The sequence below is a fragment of the Phoenix dactylifera genome, chromosome 13 (genome assembly GCF_009389715.1).
Source record: "Phoenix dactylifera cultivar Barhee BC4 chromosome 13, palm_55x_up_171113_PBpolish2nd_filt_p, whole genome shotgun sequence".
Classification (NCBI taxonomy): Eukaryota; Viridiplantae; Streptophyta; class Magnoliopsida; order Arecales; family Arecaceae; genus Phoenix; species Phoenix dactylifera.
Window position 1 is genome coordinate 1,527,888 of NC_052404.1, and position 25,061 is coordinate 1,552,948.

Consider the following 25,061-nt stretch of genomic DNA (forward strand, 5'->3'; position numbering starts at 1 on the left):
AAGACCGGTGTTTTAATAGGTTCCAAAGTTTGAGTTTGAAGTTATGCTAACCCTCTAAGATTTTATCTCAATATGGTCAAAAACGAAAAAAAAATCCGTCTTAAGTGATTGTTTGTGGATTCGAGGCGATCAGTTCAGATACATACATATGGATGAGTCCCCATGATTGAAACTTCAGCCTAAGCTTTAAACAAGAATTAAAAAACAAAAAAAATAATTTATTTTTAAATTAACATATATATATATATTATATTACAAGCACTATAAAGCTGAAGGTTATAAATGATAGAATAATTGACGTTTCCATTGTAGTGGCACGATTAAGTCTTTCATCAACAACAACTAGAATAGAGGGGGAAAAGAAAACTAATCTCCCAATGCACCATCTGCTCGGAAACCCATGCTGAAAAGATGGTCTCAGAAAGGCCAGAGAACCAGACTCTGAGTGAGCAGTGGACTAGAGAAGAGCAGCAATGCTCTATTGTATAATTCTATGCAATGTCCTTCATGATCATTTTGTCATATTAAAAGTATTTTTTTAGTTTATTTACCAAACACATGTTAAAATGACAAATTACTTTATAAATATAATTACCAAACAACAAACAGCTTTTCATAAAATCTTTACTTACAAAAACTCTACTTTCAAAAGTTCTACTGACAAAAGCTCTCCCAAACATTAGAAAACTAGGCTCTTAGTAAGCAATGGACTAAGGAGGAGCAGCGATGCTCTTTTTCAAATCAAAGACCAAACAGTTGTTCCAAGAGCAAACTAATCCCCAGTATCTCCAGTGAAACTGCACCACGCCAAGTGCTCTCACACAATATGTGCAGAACTTTTATACCAGTTAAGACATTGGCAGAAATCTTGATCCATATCCATGATGGAAAATAATCCATAGGGTGTGCATATGATCTTGGTTTTTTTTTTTTATTATTTTTTATTATATTTATATTACAGAATATCTTTAGCTATCTGTTACAATTTCCGCCCTTCTTAAAAAGAGTTGTCCCCAAAATCTTGCAATATCATTATTTCCTCATTATAACAAAAAATAATAGCTAGTAGTTGTGCAGTCCAGAGCTTGACAGAAATTTTTTAAAAAATAATAGCAATTATAGTGGCCATATAGAAGAAACGACCTTATTTGATCGCCCTGTTTGCAAATATGATACTGCTTTTGAACTGAAGAAAATTTTGATGCGGACTAAATAATACTCGTTAGTGTTCTATACAACCCAGGTCTTCCAAAATTATTACAAAAGCCAGTATTATAAATCATGCTTCTCACTTTAGAAAACCTCAAAAATAAATTATAGGAAACAACGACTGCAGCTTGATATTAATTATGGCACGGCGCACAAATATTATGTAAACTTTATATAAAGCCCTCAATCTTAGCATTCAAAGTGATTTTACATAAAACTGAAAATTATTGCTTATAACAAATTGTTAATAAATGTTTCTTGCTTTAGCAGGTAACTCTAATAAACACAATCTTCCAAGACTCCCACTGTTCTTCACCCCAGGTGTGAAAAACACTAGACTCTTGTAAAAAGATCCATTCACGAGTTAAACAAAAAGGAGAGCGCAAAATTCAGACTCCGCGACTGGAGATATGCAATCTGTAAAGAAAAGGAAACCTATCTTTTCTATCATCACAATTTGTTTTTCAGATATTATATGGAAAAATTAAGGTAGCAAACCACAATTTTATGAAGAAAAAAATCAACAAGAAATCTTAAAAATCCATCCAACCCTTTTTTCCTGGCGATTCTCCACCAATAAAAAAGAAAAACCTTTATGTTTTTACTTGATATTAGAATAAGAACCACAATTAAATACTTATACCAAGGGCATTTTCATCAAACAAAACAGATATTCAAATTAATAACCAAAAGAATGGAACAGATATTTGTCACCAAGAAGCTGGAAATAATGACGGTCCATATATCATTCAAGACAACCAAGAACACCATCTATCTGTACAAAACTTACCCACGGACAAAAAGGCACTCCCTCATCAATTCACAACTATAGACTAGTTATAAAGTAGTTAGGAAGTCAGACCTCGTGTATTCACATAAATAAAAGGTTGCTATTACTAAAAAAATAAAACATTTCATAAGTTGTTATATAAGCCCCTGCGGAATGCTGCTGCATAGTCCCCAAATTGTATGTCGGTTGGGGGATGCATGGTAAACACATATGAGATAGGCTTAGATACCTGCATCGGCCTTGTGGGACCACTCAAATCTGAGAACTTCCCAAAACTTGATTCATCAAATGAAAATGACTGAATCAGATAGAAAAAGCACTCTCTTGCCAGTTTTTCCACCTGAAAAGGATAATGAAGACATAACCAGAGCTGATTACAATTGGGAAATCACCGGCAAATGAGTTGTTAAACATAAACAAAACTTGTGAAAACATCCAGTACACTGAAGAATTAACTTGTAAAAAGCAACGAACAAAAAGTGCTAAACAAATGGCAGTATAACTATGATTAAAAATAATACAAGTTATTTAGTCCATTGAGTTCAAAAGATCTCAACCAATTCTTGATCATGTACAGCTAATCCATTGACCATCACTTATATTATGCCAGTATCACTGCTCAAAGGCTGTTGGGAGAGTGAAAAGTTGCTCAGAAAAATTAAGCAAAAGTGCAGCATATTCCAATTTTTAGGGCAACAAATTGATTATGCTATACTTTAAAAAGAATATGGGATGTGTACAATGAGATGGTAGGCAAAACGATGAAGAAACTTCTGCCACCATTTTGCCTTTCATTTGTCTCACATCCAAATTAATTCACCTCTTACAGATCTATGGCTCTACTAACCACGGTTGTGCATTGCCCACTGGTTCACTCATACAAGAAGTGGAAAGAATAAGGATCTCAACTTATTGCTCCTCACCATCTCTTATATTTGTACAATACCTCAGAAAATATCTATGTACATATTTCACATGCAATTGTCTGTTGGATATGTAAGACAAGAATCTGCAAGATTTCTTCACATTACCTGTAGCTGGGCGAATCTGATGTTGTTCATCGTCACAATCACCCCAACATCATACAAGGTGTCAGCAAAAATTCTGATCGCTAGGTACTCAAAAAAATTCTTTAAAAGATTCTGTTGTATGCCTGCATCGCCAGCCATAACATCAGCAAACCATAGCACACATTTCACTTGTCTCCAAGGGATTGAAACTTTTCCTTGAGTTTCCATGATTAGCTGACAAGTCTGGGTCACATTCCACAGTATTGTCATACCATTCGACACAGAATCAGATTCAGAGGAACATGGATCAGGATTGGTGACAATTATCTTGCTTGGATCATAATGACATGAGAGATTAGATGAGAAATACAGGTCCTTATCATTCAATATAAGAACACGGCCATTGGCAGTACCAGGCAACAGCTGCAGAAAAAAATGAGATGATGCATTTTCATCTTCTTCAGAGCAGGAACTACATGAGGTAACTGGAGCAAAATGTGGATCATAGCCATGCGAAAAAAAACATGAATCTCCATTACGACAACCCTGCTCATCCACAGAAACACGTGAGCTATAATATACTCCAATATTTTGGCATAAACATAAAGTAGGCAACTTACTAATATGTGATGCAAATGAAGTTTTAAAGCTTCAAGGTGTGGAAACTTTTATCTTATTTTCAGTTCATTAGGTTTTTCTGAGTTTTTCTTTAGATGTTATTTTCTGTTTTAGTGGATCATTGTAGGGCACTTTTCATATGTGCTCCTCATGCCAGTGTACATGAACGAAGCATTGATGCTTTTAGTTTTCTTTTCTTGTTCAGGAGTCCCATTTGCTTTCAAATTATTGGCCAGCTGGTGTTTATAAATTAGGGACCAGTTAATTATTTAGAATTAGTTTATTTCCTTTCAAAAGAGTCCAACTAGGGTTAGAAAATATGGTTGGCTGAGGCCGCCTTCTTTCTTGTCCACTATCTTTTTCTATTTTTTCTTCCTACTTCTCTGCCCGTTATAACCATGTTACCAGTGGATTAACTATTGGCCAAAGGTGCAACTCTAACAAATGATAAGGGAATGGTACCCAAAATGATACAGATTCAATTTTATTCAACCATTAACACAAACCCAGAATTTCTGAAATGTAGGCTGTAGACTACGTATTCCAGGGACCGTAAAAAGTAGCTAGATGCTACTTGAATCCTTTTGGACTTTTCATGCAACTCATGAATGGGAAGGCAAATGCTCCACCTCATTGGGTGGGCATCAAAGCAAGGAATACGACAACTTATATATCAAAATTTTTAGGGAGAAGATAATTTTTTTGATACCATCAAAATAGAGCTATAATCATATTGACACTTATAAAAGAAAACACTTTAAGGCTCCACATTCCAAAAAGCTGACAAATGCTTTTATGTTGGTAGCACGTGCCCCATGTTTAAGAGGCTATCCTCTAACAACTAATTAATATTGAACACCTAAAATATATAATAGTTTCCTAGACACCACCTTCCTCTTCTACATTAGAGACAAATGAGCTATACACTTGTGGAGCTCTCTTCCTAAGAAGCCGAATACTATTTACTTATAACATGCAGAGGCTAATATAAAGCTTAACAAGGTGGTTTGAAGCCCATGTAGCTCCCAGTAGTGTATTGTCTCCAAACATCAATTGCTCCAAATCAAGTGATTGAAACCGTGCTTAGAGCCATCACCATGCTAACCATAAACACGACGAGAGATACCAATCATATTATTCAGGATTTCTCTTCAAGAATTAGTTCCATGGCAACTCCATTTTCTGTAAACAGTACAAAAATGCTTGGCTTTCCAGGCCGCTCCTGCAACATTCTAGTTTTCTTTTATTTCAATATGTAATGTGAAACAATCTTGTAGGATCAGGAATCAACATGTTAGGAACTTAGAAGATTTAACCAGACTACCACATAAGCATATCAGGGAACTTAACCGGACTTGCTAATCTTATATAAATATAGGGCATTGTACACTTTTGATTAACAAGATCAATAGACTTTTATGTATTAAGCAACAAGCAGCATGTAGTCATCACGGAAGGAGAAAGGGGGGTTCTTACAGTACTTGCAGAATAAGAACTTTTTTTTTGTTGCAAAGCATATTACGGAACCGAAGCTAAGTGGATACCTGAAATGTAAGGAAAAATTTGCATGCAGGTCTTTTGGCTTGAAGTGAATGAGAGAAATAACATTGATTCCCTTTGTTGCATAACCCACTCAAAAAGAATCGACATAGAGCGGCTTCTGTGGCCTGTGGAACAACATCATTTACAGTTTCACCCAGATTCAAAGAATTATCTTCCACACATTGCAGCCGCATCTATTACATATAACCAGGGAAAAGACAATTAGAGGCAAGGTGGGGGGTAGAGAGAGAAGGGGGCATGCACTGCAAAATTAAACAATACCTCTTTAATGAGAGTGGTCAGCTTTTCAGCAACATAAGCAGCCTGGAAGTCATTTGGAGAAACATATGGTACAGAAACACAACTCTTCCTCTCAGTAATTAAATCAAGATTCTCATCTTCCAACGTAAGAGCATCCACATCTTCTGCAAGGTCAGATTGCAGAAGGCATGTATGCTTAAATGCATAAGGCTCAAAATAAGATGGAAGTTCACTTTTCACAATAAAACCAGGCCGGAAACAGTGCATTACATTCATTATATCTTCATCTGCAGGAAACATAGAAATTGAAGGTAAAACTGCAATATTGGCCCTCGCATTTAGCACACTAAAAGATTGATCATTACATACAAATTTCAGAGACATTATGTAGTGACATCTGCACAAGATTGTGAAATAAGCACCATTCCTCTTCAAGCTTAGGTATCAGTCCTTGTGGCACTTTCAGCTCATCAACTTTGATAACTTGTTTTAGTCGTTCGAGACGGTGTTTATCCTTCAACCAAAAAATGAGACAAATCAAAATAATTAAAACTTAGGTTAATGCCATAAGCATAGCAGCATTTCAAAGCTTAGGTAGATTATGGACTCATTCTTCCTGTAGCACAGATCCTAAGCAGGGAGTGCATGATTGCAGGATCATGTTTCTTGCTTATGAGAAACACAAAAGCAAATCAATATGATTTTTAACTATTAGGATTCTCAACCTTTAGAGAAGCTAACCAGTCAGACAAATTAGATGGAGATTTTATTTCTTATTTGGTTGATTTCAGAATTTGGAAGGATGTGATCTCAGAAAAATGATTAAAAGAATTGTTATGCCAGATTTCTGCACAGTAATCTCAACACAATGGGTACCATCTCAAGGCAATGATATTAAAGTGTTAACTATGTAATCCAATATATGCCATCATGGCATCACCTAGTCCTGAACAAGCCAACCAGATTTATGATACTAATAGAAGTTACATAAAAGGAAATAGGATATTTAGACTTGCAAGCATATAATGTGAATCCAGAGTTCATGATCATAGCTTTAAAAGAAACTGTGAAATCCAGGATTCTGTTTTTTAAACAATAGAAAACAAATGGAAGTTATAGAACTACTATTTAAGTAGTGAACACAAGTAGTCTAGTGCCAATCGACAGGAAAGAGACTTGAGTTCGGAAGCGACCCTATCCCAGAAATTCCTGCTTTTAGTACATTCGAAAGTCGAGATCAGGCACTCCATCCTTGATCCCCCCACCCACCTTATTGTTTTGTGGGTGTATGCGTGTTTTCAATCTTTGTTTTTGGAGGCTGTGCTGGTATGCCAGCCCTTGGGCTCAAAGGCTTGATTCTTCCATCTCAAGCAAGGTTTGAGAATACCCAGGTTACCCTAATTACCAATGTTTTCTAAAATAATAATCAAACCTTGCAAGGTGACAAACAAACCCCACCATAAAATGAATCTGTTATATATCCAGCTTATCTCTATATCTATCAAGCCTTTAAAGCAGATGAGTGTATAAATCACCTTAAAAACACGCTGCCAAAATTGAAATGCACACAAGTTCCCCATGAAGATGGTTTCCTTCTTGCCAATGTGTAAAGCATCACTGCTCGCACCCTCAAAATAATTGTCTACATACTTTGTAAACTGTGAGAGAGGGGTAAAATGATAATCAGTTCAAAAATAGCACAAGGTCAGACACGATTCATAGCACACTGAAATATTACCAAAATTTGATGGCCAAACGGTTGAAGAATGGGAAGTGGTTGGACATCCATAAATAGACTAATTAAAATTCCTTCGCGAAGCAACCCAATCTCACCAAACTTCAGAGTAAGCACTGAAGAATCAAAGGACAAGGGCAAACTGTCAAGCAAACGGCCATAAAATGTTGGCTCATACCGGCCCCTGTGATAAAGAGGCCTTCCCAGGGCCTTAATATGAACTAGCAAGCTCAAGGAATCTTCAACAATTTTTGGATCTGGTGGATCCATAACCTTCTGCAACAAGACTAGTCAAGATCAAAGATCAAAATGTTATGATCGTTATTTGAATGGAACTAAATGAAAAATTGAACTGCACACTAATATTGATGCAGGAGAAGCATTGCCTTTTAAAGGAAAGCATGAATATATTAAAAGTTAACAAGATGACAATTTCATGAACAAGTTGAAGTTAAAGAGAACTTTCTATGCAGTTAGTTCAGACTTTAGAGCATGCATATGTACAGCAGTTCTCATGTAACAAATATTCTTAGAACCAGATGATCAGAGGCTAACAAGAAGACCCCTCATTTATAAGTTAGCTACACGAATGAGGTATTGAACCATACCAGTTTGCAGCATACGCTACTGTCCCAATAAGGTAAACAGCAAAATAAATAGCTAGGTAGCAAGGTATCGTCCATGCTGATCCGTATCATCTATGCTGGTGCATGCAACACCGGAAAAGAGGCCTATTTTGGATGCCATGAGCCTTGGCAGGTGGTTGGGCATGTAACCAGCACTCGCATGCAGGTGTGGACGAAGCGGAAGCGAGAATGTCGGCTTGAGTAACGCAAACATTGGTGAGAATCCAATGCCCTAGACTAGCAGAGGCGGTATTAGTATTAGATCAGGGCAACCTGAAACTTGACATCCCAAAAGCTCTTGTAACTTGGGGAAGAGGACCTCCTCCAGTAAGGAGAACTTTTCCCACTAAGACTCAAGACCTGCGGGTTCCCTCAATCAGTGGTACGTACAAGAAGGCGGAGATCTAGTTGGTTCAGGTAGTATTCGGTTAAGTCCGTAGGGGTTGTTGGAACTAATCCCACCGAGGGAACCAACGGACTTTCCTTCGGGAAAGCCCACGCTGACCGACCGACGCTGGCTCCATACTGTTGTAGTGCTATATGGAAGCTTTCTAAAGTTTTGATTTATGAATTCACCGTCGAGATCTGGGGAAGGGAAGGTTTCCCCTCCCCCGAACCCCCTCCCCTTCCAAGGGTTATGGAACCCGAACCTCGTAACCTTAGGTTCGGAAACTTTTGGGATATCAGGGGATGGGATGGTATCCCCTCCCCCGAACCCCCTCCCCTTCCTTAGGCTATGGAACGTTACCCCCCCAAAGCCCCCCTCGGGGGGGGAATAGGAGGTAATTTAACTAGACGAAAGGCCAGGGGGCCCACCCCCCGAAACCCCGGTGTTCTCAAACGGCGAAGCCTTACCGCTTCCGGTTTTGGATCCAATTTCTGAGGATTAGTTTGTTCCGAAGTTTCTCCGATCGGAGTTGTGTCGGAGAAACTTCCTTTCCTATCCCTAAAGTTTATAGTCCGTTTCCCCCCTTCGGCCTGTGGCCTCGTCCCCCTCGGGGGGATATCTGGTGAATAAGTCTACCTAGAAAGGGGGGAAGTGCTTTCTGCGCGGGTGCGTGGGAAGCACTTCATTCTTCAATTTATTCCCCCCTTTGAGGGGGGGTAACTCCGGAGTGAAAGAGGTAACTACGTTACCACTTTCACATAGGAGGGGGGGGGGGGGGGGTTCGCCTAAGTAGTTATATCCCCCTGAAGGGGATATAACCTTAGGCTCATCCCCTTCGGTATAACACCTTCGGTGTTATACCTACGGGGCCCTCAGATTTGAAACCCTTCGGGTTTCTAATCTTCGGCTTCGGGAAAAGAAACCTTTCGGGTTTCTTATCCCTCGTCCCTTATAACACTCCTACGTGAAAGTAGTAACTCCGTTACCTCTTTCACTCCTCTAGAACATGAAAAATATACACTGTGCCAACACAAATATGGCATGAGGGCGACAATAGCATTTTAATCCATGGTTTACAATTAATCCATAATAATATATCATAAGATCTCGTCCTTAGATAATATTTCAGAATAATTTCTTCCTCATCGAACTTTGGTTATTCTGTCAGTTCAAGTTGTCTAGCAAGAAAGACAGGGGGAACTAATATCCATCCCTTAGTCCCTGTAATATAAAATTTCTTATCGTACCTCTGCCCCTAATTGAAAAAAAAAAACTCTAAGATTCCAACATCTCAGATCTGTTTTAAATAGATTAGATCAAAAGTAATATTCCACAATTATGATCCATCCTCCGATAACATCTCTGAAAAGATTGGATTTTCTAACATGGTACCATCTTTAACAATTCCAGTTGTTGCATCTTATTTGGCTTTCAGATATAAAGGAGCTTGTCAATTTTCTTACAACTTATAATGCGGAAATTATAGTCTTGAAACAACAAGGTACATGAATAATTAATTGAACCTATATTGCAAGTGGAGGCTTATCAACTACTACTGCAGCAAGTACTTCAAAAGAAGAAAATAATTCATATTTGACTAAAGATACTGTGAGGATACCATAATTTAAGCAAAGGGAACCTTTACACATCAACGCAAAGATACTGTTAGGACACCATAATTTAAGCAAAGGGAACCTTTGTGCATCAATGCAAAATGGAAAATTTAAAATTTTATAAGACAAGAGGACTTGATGAGGTTGAAAGGTAAGACTATGATGCAGTACCTATGAATTGATGGGAGTGACGGTAAATAACCCAGTCATCTTTACACAGGCAGTAGTACATGAAATGGCTTTAGTGTCTATATTGCTACTTCCAAATCAGGCATTATAATGTCTGTTGCAGATGAATTATTATTACTAGAAAGACTTGCCATCATGATTCTGAAGTGTTTACAGCACATGAAGCATTATAGCATATGTCTACCAAGACTATGCCCTCCCATGCATATTTTTAGAACTCCATTAATCAAATACTTTTTCCATTCATAAGATATCCATAAATGCAATATTTGCTTTCTCTGTTTGACAAGCATGTATTGATAAATGACTAATTACTAGCCAAAAATTAATACATATCATTCTAGCATGCATAGGTTGCTTATGGAATCAGTCATTCAGTTTCAATTAAATGGTTGCCAATATGTTAGCCAACAGAAAAAAAGAATGGTTGGCAATCCATCAAATTCATAGACCTTGAAAAACAGCTAAAAAATAACTAGCAATAAATATGAATGTTTTAAAATACTAGCATATGTCATCCGAGCCTGCCCAAGATTATCCCAGTTCAATTATACTAAGTAAATTCCACGCTCCAAAAGCAAGCAGGTTTGAAGTGGAAAAATTTGGAAGAAATGAAATCAGGTATTTCCGTTGATCATATATGGATTCCTAAAAGCAAGGCGGCAAACCTTTTTTATAGAAATTTCCATATGCAGTCAGTTAAGAAGGAAATGTACGATCATCATAGCCAACTTTATTTGCAATTTTGCATTATTTGCTGATACTTTTCATTTGCTGGCAGCAATTTTTGGCAACATTAATGTTGCCCATCATTAAGATTTCACTATTTCTCATGACAATATTCTGCACCTATTAAATCTTCGACCACTAAACGTCACGCCTCGGATCGGATCCGCGACACGGCCGTGCTACTGCAAGCTATTGCTTGCAATAACACGAAGCCTCATTACTAATAATTCATAAACAAGAGAGTCATTTCATTCATAAAGTATTTCTCCAAAATGGAGCAGTACATAGCCCTAAATTTGTACATCCAAAATGAATTTTTCCACCCAAAAGTCTTCCAGCTCTCTGCTCCTAGCACCCTATATATCTGAAAGAAAAACAATAGAGGATATATATGAACTATGTGGCTCAGTAAGTGACCATGTACTATCTTACCGGATCAAGCATAAGAATTCATATGATTAGCATCATTTAAAAGAGATAGCAATCATAGCAAAATACAACATTTCATAAAGGATATATTCAAAAATCCGTCATAAAACAATGTATGCTCTGGCCAGGCAAGTTCAAAAATGTCACGGCCCGCCTGCATGGGGCACGTGGCCATCGGGCCCACATGAGGGGGAACACGGGGCTCCCCTGCCAGATGTTGTCCGGTTCCGGGATCCGTACGTGCATGCATGCGCCGCACTTAACCCCTCACCGATTTTGTTTCTCCCCAAAACGCATCTGCATGATTTGGAAACACCCGTCTCATATGCCCAGGCTCTGGAACGAGCCTCATGATCATGTTCAAATATCATTTTCATGCAATATATCATAATCATAATTCATACCCAATCATATATTCATGAAGAAATGCTATTTAACCAAATTCATGAATCACATGCAATCATATGCTTGATCCTAATTTTGAGAAAATACACCATATCAAATACTATTTCATCATTTCATACTTACAACTTAAACAGTGATTTGCAATCAATAAGATTTGTGCAGGGCCACTTACTGAGCCACATAGCTCATATATATTAATAAAATTCATAAAATTAATCAAGAAAGAGGGGCTTGCCTGCCACTAACTTAGCATCCAATAAAATTCAACCCATTAGCCCAAGAAACATTTTTCATGTCATGCATAAGGTCAAATCCCAATAAGGCCACTGAGTTGATGTGAGGACCCGTGCGGGCGTGTGTTTAGTCCCACATCGGTTATTCGCCGGGTAGATCTTGGGTACTTATACAGGATCAAGGAACCCAAATAATAACTTCCGGCTAGCCATTTTGGGTGAGATCCTGGATTGTTACAAATGGTATCAGAGCGAACCCGGCCCATAACCTATGTAGACTAGGGGACACTGCAGCACGGATCCATTGGGGCTGACCATGGGCCAATCGTGATGTTTGTGATTAGATTTGAATAGATTTGAACCCTTAGCCTGACGAAGACATCAGGGCTTGAACGGGGGGAGTATGTGAAGACCCGTGCGAGCGTGTGTTTAGTCCCACATCGGTTATTCGCTGGATAGATCTTGGGTACTTATACAGGATCAAGAAATCCAAATAATAACTTCCGACTAGCCATTTTGGGTGAGATCCTAGGTTGTTACAGTTGAAAGCCTTGTCACATTGTGGGCATCTATGAACAAGTTTTGTAAGCCCATGAGTTTTAGTAACCTCCAAGAAGACTATCCCAAAAAAAAGTCCAAAAACTTGGATGAAAAAAGAAATGAACTGTTTAATAGGTTTCAAGTGATCATCCTTCAGAATGGCTAGGACTTAACAATCCACATGATTGAGCAGCCTATGCTTCCAACGTATGAGTCTTGTACTATACATTAAAAAAAGGAAAAATAATTGATTTTCTATGAAGTGAAAATGCAAATTGTAAATATCTCCATAGCCATTTGGATTGCATTCTCAATAAAATAAAGAGACAAGAGACCTTTTCTGGAGATACAGTACAACAACTACAAACATGAGTAAAAGAGTTCAAAGAAACCCATCAGTATTAATGAAATGCAAGCAATACCTTTGGGATCATTGATGGCTTTAGAATGTGCACAGCAGATCATGAGCACCTGCTGCCTTAATGATAGCCTTAATATTGCTGGATATTCATGATCTTCTAGACTATTATAAAATGTTTGCGTGACCAGCCTATAAATTTGACCATCACAGGTTCGACCCGTCCTGCCTTTGCGTTGCTCAGCCTATAAAATGTTTAAACAAATCAATCAGGTCTTACAAGTGAAACCTCAAATTAGATAATTCATTGACTACCTGAGATTTGGACACCCAAACAAGCTCTGCAGATTCCTTTTTCCTGTTGAAGTCCCAAACAACTTGTAAAGACCTACATGAATCAATGACAAAGGCTACACCCGGAATTGTGACAGATGATTCTGCAATATTAGTCGCTAGTATCACCTGTAATGCAAAGCCAAGCATACTCAGAGAACAATGAAATTTATATTGAAACAGACTTATGCAGATGCAAAAACATTGAATTTGATATGTATTGAAAACCACAATGATTTATAATATTTAAGGTTATCAAAAGAGGAAAACAAAAGAGGGGAAAGGGATGATGAAGACAAAGAAGACAGCCATAACAAGCGAGCTAATCTTTTTTTCCTATAGTGTACACTGTAAATATGTATGTTCAGACACAGAAACATGTGCTTATGCATATCCATCATCAGTCCTCTTGATTGTATGCATTTATTTACACCAAATATGCTATAGTAACAATGTTGAAGGACTGCACCACGTCCTCCCCAGGTTTCATGGTATCGGACCATAGATCAGTGTCCCTAGACCTTCATGTGTCCTGATGGCATCAAAGACATCCCATGCCAAATCCAGCAATGATGGATGATTACTACAGATGAATTACTTAAATCAAAGCAAAGTGTCTCCTTCAAGGTTGCACCTTCACAAGTGTCTTTTTTTTCCCTTTTTTGCTCAGGCGGTGGGGGATCAATAATCAAACTTTGACAACTACTTAACTGGAGGTTGTAGGATTATTTACCAATAACCAAACAACAGTGAAAGGGGTTTATTCATTCTTCATCTCAAATACCTTTCAACCATCTGATGCACCAGTGAACTAATCTCACAACAAATTATTCTTTTTGCCAAGATTTTATTTTGATTGGTAACAATATCCAGAAAATGTCTTTAAAGTCATTCTTCCTCCATATAAAACTATAGTAGCTCTCCCTCAGTTTGTTTCATCACCCAATCTGAGTTCACTTTCTCCTATATAAGCTTTGACACTGATCACCAATATACAAGAGGATGCTCTTCTGCTTTTAAAAATTTTTTATGGCACCATCATCCAAGCCTTTTTCCATCAACTTTGAATCAACTATGAATCAAAAGTCCAAGTTGAGAAAGATGCCTGCAAGTATTTTCTCTCGTGATCTGCTACAAATCTGATGGAAATCCTCTAAGAAATTGTGCAATTCCTAGACAAGGAAACTTTACACAATACAATGGTCTGGCATGAAGCCTAAAATGCCAGCTGATGGAAACAAAGGCCTGCCTATTATGGCAATTTAGGCTCATGAAACCAAGGTGCAAGCTTTTGCAATTCCTGTATACTTGGGAAGAGTTTAGACAGAAAATATGACAAGATTTAACATGTGGAACCATTAAGGCAACAAGTTAACTTCACACAAAAATTAGATATGCATACAAATTATTCTCTAAAATTTATCATACCTATTTTTGAATACATAGATGCTCCTTACTCTTATTTCCCAAAATGCATGCGAGTATTAAAGCATTCATATGCTGCTATTAACATGTACAATACTAGGAAAAGTGAGTGCCTTATAAAAGTAACTCTAGAAGTACATAGTACAAGGTATACGAAAGAAATGGTGTAAATTAAAGTTATTTGAGCCATTATTGGTGATAGGATTTAAAATTGTTGAAAGAGGTTTTTTTTTCCCAAAAAAAATATATGTATGCTAGTGTAGTACAAGAAATATGAGCTTTACTCACTGAACCTTAATTATCCACGCCCCCCAAAAAAAAACAAAAGGGCACCTTTGCATCATGAACAATTACAGAATGGACTACTTTAGCTACTAATCTAATAACTATATGTTAACATTGGCTACTAATTTTAAAATCTACAAATTAATGCTATATCAAAATAATGAAGGGTCAAATATTAACCCTTTTTCATGGTAACTATACAAGTTTTGTTTTTACAGAATGTTGAGGCTTTCTTTATCATTTTTGGTACATGAGGCTTTCATAATTTAAAAACGGAGCATCACTAACCTATATCAAAAATTTTGGCCAGCACTTTTTTAGATTCCGTGCTTTCTTGTTGATTCATTGGGCTTTTGTATTATTTATGAGTGATAGATGTTAATAAAACTAGAAAACAAAATCTTTCCTAATCCAAACAGATCTTTTTGTCACTTTCACATTCCCAAATTTCTGTATTAAAAAATAATAGTACTCATCCTCATCATAACATTCAATTGCTCGTTCAAGTTCAGAAGGTTTAAAATGACCAAAAGAATTATGTCAAAGAAAATAAAACTCACTCGGTGTGAATTATAGTATTCGGACCTACTAGGTATTGTTTTTATTTCTTTTTCTATAAACAGATCACTGAACAAAAAACATGGTTGATACTATTATTTTTATTTTCTATTTTCAAAATTTATTTTTGTTATTCTATAAAAATGAAAGTAAGAAATTCATATTTTCACTATTTCCAAAAACAAGAAACTCATATCTTTTACCACCATCTCTGACCGCCGCCACCATCACCACTAAAGCCAGCATCACTGCCACTGCCGTCTTCACTGCCACCATCGCTACTATGACACCATTACTGTCATCTCCACTACCACCATCACTCTCACCACCACCACCATCATTTGCACAGCCATCATCGCCACCACTACCATTGTTGTCTCCACCACCCCCCTACCGCCTCAGTCGTCAACATCACCATAACCGCTACCATCACCAAAATTGTTGCCTCTAAGGCAACAGTGCCACTATCACAATCTCTGCCATACAACCACCATTATCATTGTCACCACCACCACATCATCAATGCCCCCCACCATCACTGCCGCCGTCTCGGCCACCATCATCATGTTTATATTTTTAAAAGTAGTTGACTCACCACACATGTTTATATTTTTAAAATTTAGAAATCAAATTTTTAGCTTTCTATTTACCAAAAAATAAGAAAAATGAATGTGATGCCAAACGGAACCTTAGTATATTACTTTCTTTATGGCATTTTATCCTTTATGTTCCATAAAGTGCATTGCATGAGCTTTGAGGTCGTATTTTGAATAAAAAACTAGAAAGAAAACATAATATGGACATACATAAACATAACAGCATTATCAAAAAATTGCATGTGACACAAATGCAATAGAAAGAAGCCACTAAAATATGGTAGAGTACCTTTCGGTGAGATCTCAACACTCTCATAGCCAAGAGTGCTTGATCAGTGTCAATGCTACGATGAAGAATGTATACTTTGAAGAATGAACTAAGGGGCCTTAAGAGAATCCATTGCTGCTCCAATGCGTAGTATGTTGGAAGGAAAACTAATATACTCTTCTCAATATCTGGTTCATTTTCATGTAGGTGCAATATCATCTTATGAATAAGCATGTGTACTTCAGGTTTCATGTCAGCTTTTGCAGCAGCAGGATTCGGCCCAGAACAGTATCTATCTGATAATGATTCTGAACTTATCTCCAGAAGCTCTGCAACCTGGTCAGCATTAATGATTTGAAATAATCATTCACTCCTCAAGGCTACGAAAAACAGCATGGATGCTCAGATGTATACCATAAACAGAAATTCAGATACATGCAGTCATAAGAATATACTTTGAACATCTGAGAAAATGAGCATGAGAGACTGGTCATGAGAACCTCCTGCCTAGCAATCAGGAGATTAAAACAGGCTCCTGTTATCCAACAGGTAGAGGTGATTAAATGGTCAAATGCGCAATTGACCCAGATGGCCTACATGCATTCAAGATTAATGAGGTTTGAGTGTAATTTAATTAAATATTAGTGTGCACCTGCAAAATGTGATGCAAATTTATGTGAAAAACTCTCCAGCAGAAGAAAAGTATAAACCATGGTGTAAAAGAGATTTGAATTGGATGGTGGCACTTGTAGTACGGAAATAGGCCACAATACATGAAGCTCAAAAGTTTGGGGCTTCACTGGATACAAAGAAGCAGCACAAAGGAAAACAAATCAATCTAACAAGTAATTTCTTATTACATAAAAAAGGAATGATGCACAATCAGAAAAAAAACAGATAGGAAAGGGGCAAATTAGGATCTTATCATTGATGATGACCTACAGAAAATTAACCATCCATAAAAGAGCCAAACATATACTCCAATCGAGGGAAAAAAATTCCCATGATGCCAAGGGAAATCCAAATTGTTCACCATCGGTCGAAATTTGTTTCAGTCCTTTTAATCTCCTTGCAAGTAGATATATTGTGGCATATAAATGCACAGCGAGTATTCACTATATGTCTGCTTCTTTGTGCGGCAGTTCTTTGGCCATCTACACAGTTTTCTCTTTTCTAAAACCTAAAAACTGAAAATATGTTTCTGTTTTTTTTTCATTTTAAAGACAAACTTGTTTGGTATAGTAAATTGTTTTTAAAAATATAAACATAAATTATATAAGCAGTTGTGGTGGTGATGGTGGCAGCATCAGTGCTGGTAGCGAGGTGGTGGCGGCGGCAGTGGCAACACAGCAGGGTTAGTGATTGTGCAGGCAAAAAAGGAAGGGAGGAGTGAGGGGCGACGGTGGTGGCATTAGTGGCTGTTGCAGCAGTGGCAACATGGCAAGGTTGGTGATTGTGGCAGCAAAAAAGGAAGAGTGGAAGTGAGGAGTGTTTCTCTTTTCAAAGAAAAAATGAAAGTCAATTTTGATAGCTTTTATTTTTTTTCAAAAACCAGACTAGAGTTTTTGAAGAAAACTGCCCTACTAAACAGGTTTCTTGCGTCAGTTTTTGTGTGTTAGTTTTTTTATTGAAAATCAAGGGCAGAAGACCAAACAGAGCCATAGTCATTCAGGTAAATGTGAAGATTTTACCAAAGGATGCAATAGTGAAGAATCAATTATGCAGTTATTTCTTTCACAAAAAACTGCCCTTGATGTAGAGAAAAGCAGAATAATCAAAAAAGAAACCAATAGATGAAGCTAAAACCCACTAATAATATCATGATAAAGTACAAGAAAATGTATGATCAAGATTTGCTGTATCGGTCCATACTGGTACATACTGACCGTACCGTATCATACTGAGCCCCCATATCGAGCATACCGACATAGTAACAGAATGGTACCGGTATGGAATTCGGTACCGAGATGGCAAACCATGTGTATGATGCTTTTACCATTTTTATTTACATATAGCCCATGAGTGTGCAAATTACGGAGACAAAAGTTCCAACATTACAAAAGAAATTCAAATTGCAAGCTACAGTCACTCCAGTATGCCAAGCACATGGTTCTGTCCATTGAAATACTAGGTGTAATCATGTGCAAGTATACTGGTTACATATTTTACTATATTAGTTAATGCATGTAGGCTTTGGGGTTATCTCTACAATACAAAACCCCCTGCATCTGTGATGTCCCATTAAGGTGCACATCATTCTACCAGTGCAATATCAGTATTGACTAGCACAGTGAAAGATTGTGCAAACAAAGAATGAGGAAAAAATCCTAAAATAACTCTAATAACCAACCAGCATATTGACCAGTCATCAGAATATCTTTTCAATTGATCCACTTCACATAAGTGAGACGACGCAACCATGGAGAAGTCAAGATGTTAATCTACTAGACCAGAGGATACCAAGGTTCGCCGTTTCGGTATCGGATCCCATACTGGTGTCACACTAGCACTATGCCGATATGGTACGGTATGGAGTTTTTTCAACGTACCGAGTGTCGGTACGCCATCCATACCAGATACCGGTACCGAATCAATATGGTATGGTACGCCCTATACCGCTTAGTTTGGGATAGTATGGCGAACTATGGAGGATACCAATCTAAATGTTCCAACAAGCCAACCTTGAGACTAGAGTGAAACAATGCATTCCCGGCCAAAGCAAATAATAGGTAGGGGTCCAGCAAACAAGCAAGCCGTCCGTAGGCCAACTCATGTTTGCCTCAAAATTCAGATCAAAATTGGCTCACCTTTTTAGTAAACTAGCTAAGCCTGAATTTCTGAGCTTGAAACATAAACGAGCCAAGCTCAAGCTAGGTTTGGTTCACTTGGTTTCAGCTCGATATGCCTCAATTTATATGTTTTTAGTATATATAGATAGTTAACCGTTAGATTCCAATCCAATAGCTGATTCCCTTAGTCTGATTCAGTCGTTGGACCAAGAACCGACAGTTGATTGTATATACACACACAAACACATATACATATACATATATGTATGTATGTATGAATGTATAGCAGAAATATGGATATATAGATAGATAGATAGATAGATATAGGCATATAGATATATAGATCTTAGTAGGAGAAGCCCTCGAGCTCCCCTCTCCCAATCTCATACCACCTCACCTTCCCTTTGGAGCTGAATCGTCTTCCTTCTCCCCCCTCTGTGGCACCACCTTCTCCTCCAGCTCCAATCCTTTCCCTCTCCTCCTCTGCCACCGCCACCATGCCACCACGATCTTCCTCCCCTTCTCCTCCTCTGTCGCCACCATTGATCTGAAGATCCTCTCAGAACTCCATCACCTTCTCCTCCACTGTCCCTAAGGGCAAATCTCCCTTCCTTTCTCCTCCTCCGCCACCACTCACCTGTCATTGTTCTATTGCCATCATCTCTCTCCCTCTCCTACCCCCTCCCCTCCACCCCCAAAAAAAAAAAAACTGAGCTAAAATGAGACATGGGTGCTTGAGCTCCATCTGATTTGCTGTTCGAGCTTGAGCGAGCCGACTGGCTTGATTCTGTACAAGCAAAGCTCGAACTGCACTGTCGCAACTCAACTCGAGCACAAGCTAACTCGCTTAAGTCCCAAGCCAAGCTTGATCAACACCCAGCTCGCACATGTTCAGCTAGTTTCCTCTCTAATCTCAGGTTGATCCAATGGCATAATATGCATAACCAGCAAGTACTCCTTAAACACTAAAACTGTGGTATAACTTCTGATTTTCCAGAATGAGGTTGCTGGCTTGACAAGTACTCTTCACAGTTCACATGCAAATTAATGCCACTGTCCAACTATCAACCTGAAAAATACACTCAACAAGTCATCATAAAAATAGACTATGAGACTACACTAACTACCTGCTCAAGATATAGAACTTGTCGCTGGAATATACTGTGCTGAGAGGCACTTGGAATTGCAATCACTTCAACTCTTTCACCTCTACCAAGATCTTTAAAGTACTCCTTGTATCTTGTAATATCAGCCGTAGCAGACATCAAAACAACCCTAGTTGACAAATGATAATTTATAACATCAGTCACCAAGCGTATACAGAAAAATTAAGTTTTCTTCAACAATATAGGAAAAATTAATCTAATCCTGATAAAAAGTTATGGCAAGAGGTTTTAGCCGACAATTTTAACCAAGAAAAGAAAGCTGATAATCAAGATTAGACTTGCATTAAGCCATAAAATCAAGTGCTTTTATAACAATATGACTAGGAAAAAAGTAAGCACATACCTCAATTCATTGTTTTTCATCATAAATTGCTTCACACATGCCAGAACAAGATCAGATTCCACAGATCGTTCATGTATTTCATCCAGTATTATAACCTTATATCTAAGTGCAGCCAACCCCATATCACGCATTTGCTCCAATAAAACGCCAGCAGTTTTGAAAACAATTCTGTCACATATTAGGCAACCTTAGAACTTGCAGAAACTTTAACAACCAGTATAGCAAATATACACCAGTCAGGAAGAATGTGTGAAAGCACTGCAGAAAAAGGAAAAGACCAAGATGCAGGGGATGTACATTGTTGATACTTCGTAGTTCACAAGGGAAAGGAGAAAAGCTGTAAAGGTGAAGAAATTCCATGCATGTCAATTCTTTTTAAGAGTTCCACCCAATATTACCAATTACAGTCAACAGTAAATTAAAGAAAAAAAAAATCCTTTTGCTGAATAAGAGCTACAGAATTATGTATTATACACTCAGACTCAGTGCAATAACCAACATACAGGGTAAAGCACATTTTACAGATGTACATACTTCCCTTCATAAGGGCAACATTATGGTGGCTATGTGACAAGAAAGAACTGCCAGTTAGGAAGGTTCAATTTAGAAATACTTATTGTAAGAAATAGGTACCTTGTCGAGTTGATATCTGAGAAATTTGAATGACCAATATGATATCCAATCTCCCCTCCAACCTCACAATTGCGAGCTTTAGCCACCATCCTTGCTATCGCCACAACTGCAAATCTTCTAGGTTGTGTACACAATATGGGTTCTATATTTTCTTCTAGAAGGAACTGTGGAACTTGGGAGCTCTTACCTTTAACACAGAAAAAAAAAACCATTCACCACTAAGAAAGCATAGGAGTCGCACTATTGCACCAAAATAAAAAAGGTGAAGATAAGCATATCACTTTCCATTTCAAAAGAGAGGAGCTCGCTTAGAATCTTCACATGTTCTTATGCAATGCAATGAAAGATAAATCACCAGATGGGTATAAACAAAAACAGGGCATCTGTAACATTTTCTTGGTGCATAATCCTCTGTGAACTTTCAATTATCACAATCTTCTAAATTGTGGACAATCCTAGATCTAAAATCAAGATCTATAGCATTTAAGGAAGTTAAAGAAGACCTTATGATACAAAATCCTCAGCACATGTCCTGCATGTCATAGCTAGGATGGCTTCTGTCTCCAATCTGATTAAAGTATTCTTTTAAAAAAAATCATTAACTTGATATACGCACTGGCAATCTTGGAAGGTGCACTTTTCTTGTTCCTCTCCATAAGAGTATGAAGTACGAACTGAAATCTGTGGGGAATATACATTTACTACTGAAGTAATTTATAGAGGGGTGGAGCCACGCGGACTGAGAAGACGTCCGGTGTTTTGGTTGTATATTAAGATAGATAACCATATGATGCAGGCAATCCAAAGTTCACCTCTATGGGACTAAGGTTTCAAATATCAACCATATCGTACCATATTGATCCCGCATCATGCATGTATCGACCCAGATCAAATCATGCGGTTCAAAAATTAGATTGAGTTTTGGTAGTGGTCATAACATAATGGCCTTATGCAGTAACTAGTGTACATCTCAGACATGCTAATCACCATGGGCTCGTTTGGTTCGCAGGAAAACGAGGGGGAAAAGTGTGGTCAACGGGAAAGTAATGAAATGCCTCTTGTTTGGTTGGAGTTTTCAAAGGAGAGAGATGGGAAAGTTGTATTCCCATGGGAATATGATTCCCACATTTCATGGGAAAGTCTTTCCCATGAGAAACATGGGAAAGTTACTTTCCCATGAGGTGGGAATCACTTCTTTTTTATTTTTTTCCAAAAAGACCCTTCAGCATTAAAGAAGCATTAAAGAGGCATTAAAGACCTAATTTTTATTAAGGGCATAATAGGAATTATACATAACTTTCCTAGGAAAGTGGATGGTCAACCAAACATAAGCACTTTGGAAATTAGTCACTTTCCCATGGTTAACCAAACATGTCAAAAGTACTTTCCTAGGTATCCTCTTCCTAGGAATCTGATTCCCAAGAATCATATTCCTAGGAGGGAAAATACTTCCCGCGAACCAAACGAGCCCCATGAGTGGTTTAACTATGATTCGATTGTTTGATCGTTCGATCATTTAGAAAAAAAAAGAACAGAAAGAGGTAAAACAAACAAATAATGTCTCAGTAATCAAATCTTTGATCTGGTAGTCCTTACAATGCACGAGCTAGATGAGCTAAAAATTTGCTATCTCTATCATTTCGGGGACTACATCTGACCATCTTTTAGATTCAATGGTGATGTTAATGCCAAAGAGATATAATATCATGAACTCGATTCCAACAATTGTTTGCCTTTTTGAATCCTTCTTGCACATTCACTAACAATGTCTAATGTAGCTTTGACAAAATCTAGATCATGACTTATATCATCATTTGAGCCTGTTTTTCCTTTTTTTCCAGCTGGCTGCCAACCTGACATCAACCTCTGCAATTCTATTACTTAGCAAGAGACTGGCATTCATTGCAGTTAGCATAACACAATAACTGGGAAGTGAGAAAATTATAGAATGATATGCAGCCTTAAGACTTAACATTTGGAATCACGTTCTTTGTGTTTTTTTTCTGACCAACTGTGAACTTCTTTAACCACCATCATCCTGGACTGCTATAACACTTACAAGCCATATTGCGGATGTGAAATGAGTGCAATATAACAGCTGAAACGTGAACCATAACTAGAAAAACTTGAACACAGCTATTCATCATCACTATAACAGAACGTGTTCGCCAGTCTTTTGTGAACGTACGCCCCAAAGCATCAGTTGCACAAGATCTTCTCGGGCAGAGATTACCTGAGGATCCATAAAACAGTTTCAATCTTTCCCTTTTTTTAACTTCATTTTCTATATTGACTTCCATGGACCCCAATGCCACCTATCGAAACATTGAAGAACAGGGGAAATGGGGGAAAAGCCAATTTTCGCCGACATGCAAATCCAATATAACTGAACAGTCTCGATGAGGGGAAGAAGAGAACATCAAATGCCAAAAATAAAGCAGGCTAGCAAACAACATCAACCATTCCACAAAAGAAAAAACCCTAAAAAACGGAAACAATAGCAAGCATCCACACAAACACTAAAAATAATTCTGCGATAAACACTAGAGATGGAAGACCCCCGCAAGAAACCCATCAAGAAATCGAAGGAGTGCTGTACCGCATCCAGTGTCTCCGACGATGAGCGTTACGCGATTTTCCTGGATCTTTTCGACGATCTTCCTCCGGAGGGCCATCACGGGGAGCGGCGGCCGGGGGGCGGAGGAGGAGGAGGAGGAGGAGGCGGCGGAGAAGGTGGAGGAAGCGACGGAGGAGTACTCCCAGTCCTTCCCCATCTTGGAAGCAGCGGAGAGAGGAGGGAAAGAGCGAGAGAAAGAAGGCTGCGACGCTCTAGCGAAAAAAAAGAAGCCTGTGACCGCTTTAATAGTGCTCCATCTCGAACAAAAATCTATTATAAGGCGGGCACCGCGGCAAAGAAGACGGGCGGGCTCGACATTCTCACTGTTGGAATCATTGCCATGCATGTGCCAAACAAACATAGTCCGCTTCGATGAAGACTAATTGCGTCAATTTTAGTCCACCCTATCAAATTTCATCTTAACTAATTTATAATTAATTAGTCTTTCTAAATTTCGTTAGTCTTTTATTTTTTAAATTAGTACTATATAAAGACTACTCCTACATTGTAAAGTGAGGCAAAAATATAATTTTTATTTTTTTAAATATTTCAATATAGTATCAAAGCCTAAAAAAAATTCTATTTTTTTAACCGATTTCTTATTTTATTTTATTTTTTCTCCATCCGTCTCCAGAGACGACCTCCCCCAGGAGAAGCGCGCTCCTCTTCATCTTAATTAATTTAGAATTAATTGTATCAAACATCATCGGTCTTTCTAAATTCCGTCATTCCTTTAGTACTATATGTAAGCTGCTCCTACATTGTAAAATGGGGATAGGATTATAATTTTTTTATTTTTTATTTTTTTTAAATATTCCAACATGGTATCAAAGGAAAAAAAAAAAACTCTATTTTTTTTAACCGATCCCTTGGGCAGCCCCGCCTGGGAGAAGCGCGTCCGCTCATCCGCCTGCATCCGCTGCCAGCCCGGCGGATTCTCTGTCCTTGTCACCGGCTTCAACCAAGGGAGGCAGGGGCAAGCCCAAAGTCGTTTCTCTTCGCCTCTCTCCCTTCTTCTTGCTCTAGGGAATACTCAGAAGCCGAGGCTCTCATGGATTCCATACTTGGTATGATTAGAGGGCCAAAGAAGAAGGAAGCAGAGAAGGAGGCGGTTCGGCGCCTCGATTTTCGGATCGAAACCTTCGATTCCGTCTCTCACCTCTGCACTTTCGATGCTGATGGCCGCCTCTTTGTGAAGGGTATCCTTACAGTGTGAACGAAGGCTACTTGACTCACACGCAATTTCGGGCACTTCAGCACTTCTCCAGTGTTGCACTATCCGTCTTATCAACTCAGCATACGTTTGCCCTGACAACCGATGTGGGCTCTGGCTCAGTCGCTGCTATTTGCTGCAGGCTGCACAAGCAACCGCC

General features: G+C 38.2%; 1 protein-coding gene across 1 annotated transcript; it reads right to left on the reverse strand.

Annotated features, from left to right (window-relative positions):
* Positions 1–1,895: 1,895 nt before the first annotated feature.
* LOC103707240 (zinc finger CCCH domain-containing protein 4) lies at positions 1,896–24,122 on the reverse strand. The gene is made up of 14 exons (XM_008791643.4): positions 23,671–24,122; positions 21,072–21,258; positions 20,439–20,606; positions 20,057–20,204; positions 16,162–16,476; positions 12,991–13,137; positions 12,740–12,920; positions 7,169–7,452; positions 6,966–7,088; positions 5,800–5,944; positions 5,452–5,717; positions 5,172–5,363; positions 3,031–3,555; positions 1,896–2,339 (listed from the first exon to the last, which is right to left on the reverse strand). The coding sequence occupies exons 1-14, from the start codon at positions 24,047–24,049 to the stop codon at positions 2,124–2,126; spliced, it is 3,276 nt and encodes a 1,091-aa protein (XP_008789865.2). The 5' UTR covers positions 24,050–24,122; the 3' UTR covers positions 1,896–2,123.
* Between the last annotated feature and the right edge of the window lie 939 nt (positions 24,123–25,061).

Coding starts and splice junctions, on each gene's coding strand:
- LOC103707240 (XM_008791643.4), bottom strand. CDS start 24,049: ATGTTTGTTTGGCACATGCATGGCAATGATTCCAACAGTGAGAATGTC. Junction 12,921..12,990: donor TTTGGGTGTCCAAATCTCAG/GTAGTCAATGAA, acceptor AACATTTTATAG/GCTGAGCAACGCAAAGGCAG. Junction 2,340..3,030: donor TCAGATTCGCCCAGCTACAG/GTAATGTGAAGA, acceptor TATCCTTTTCAG/GTGGAAAAACTGGCAAGAGA.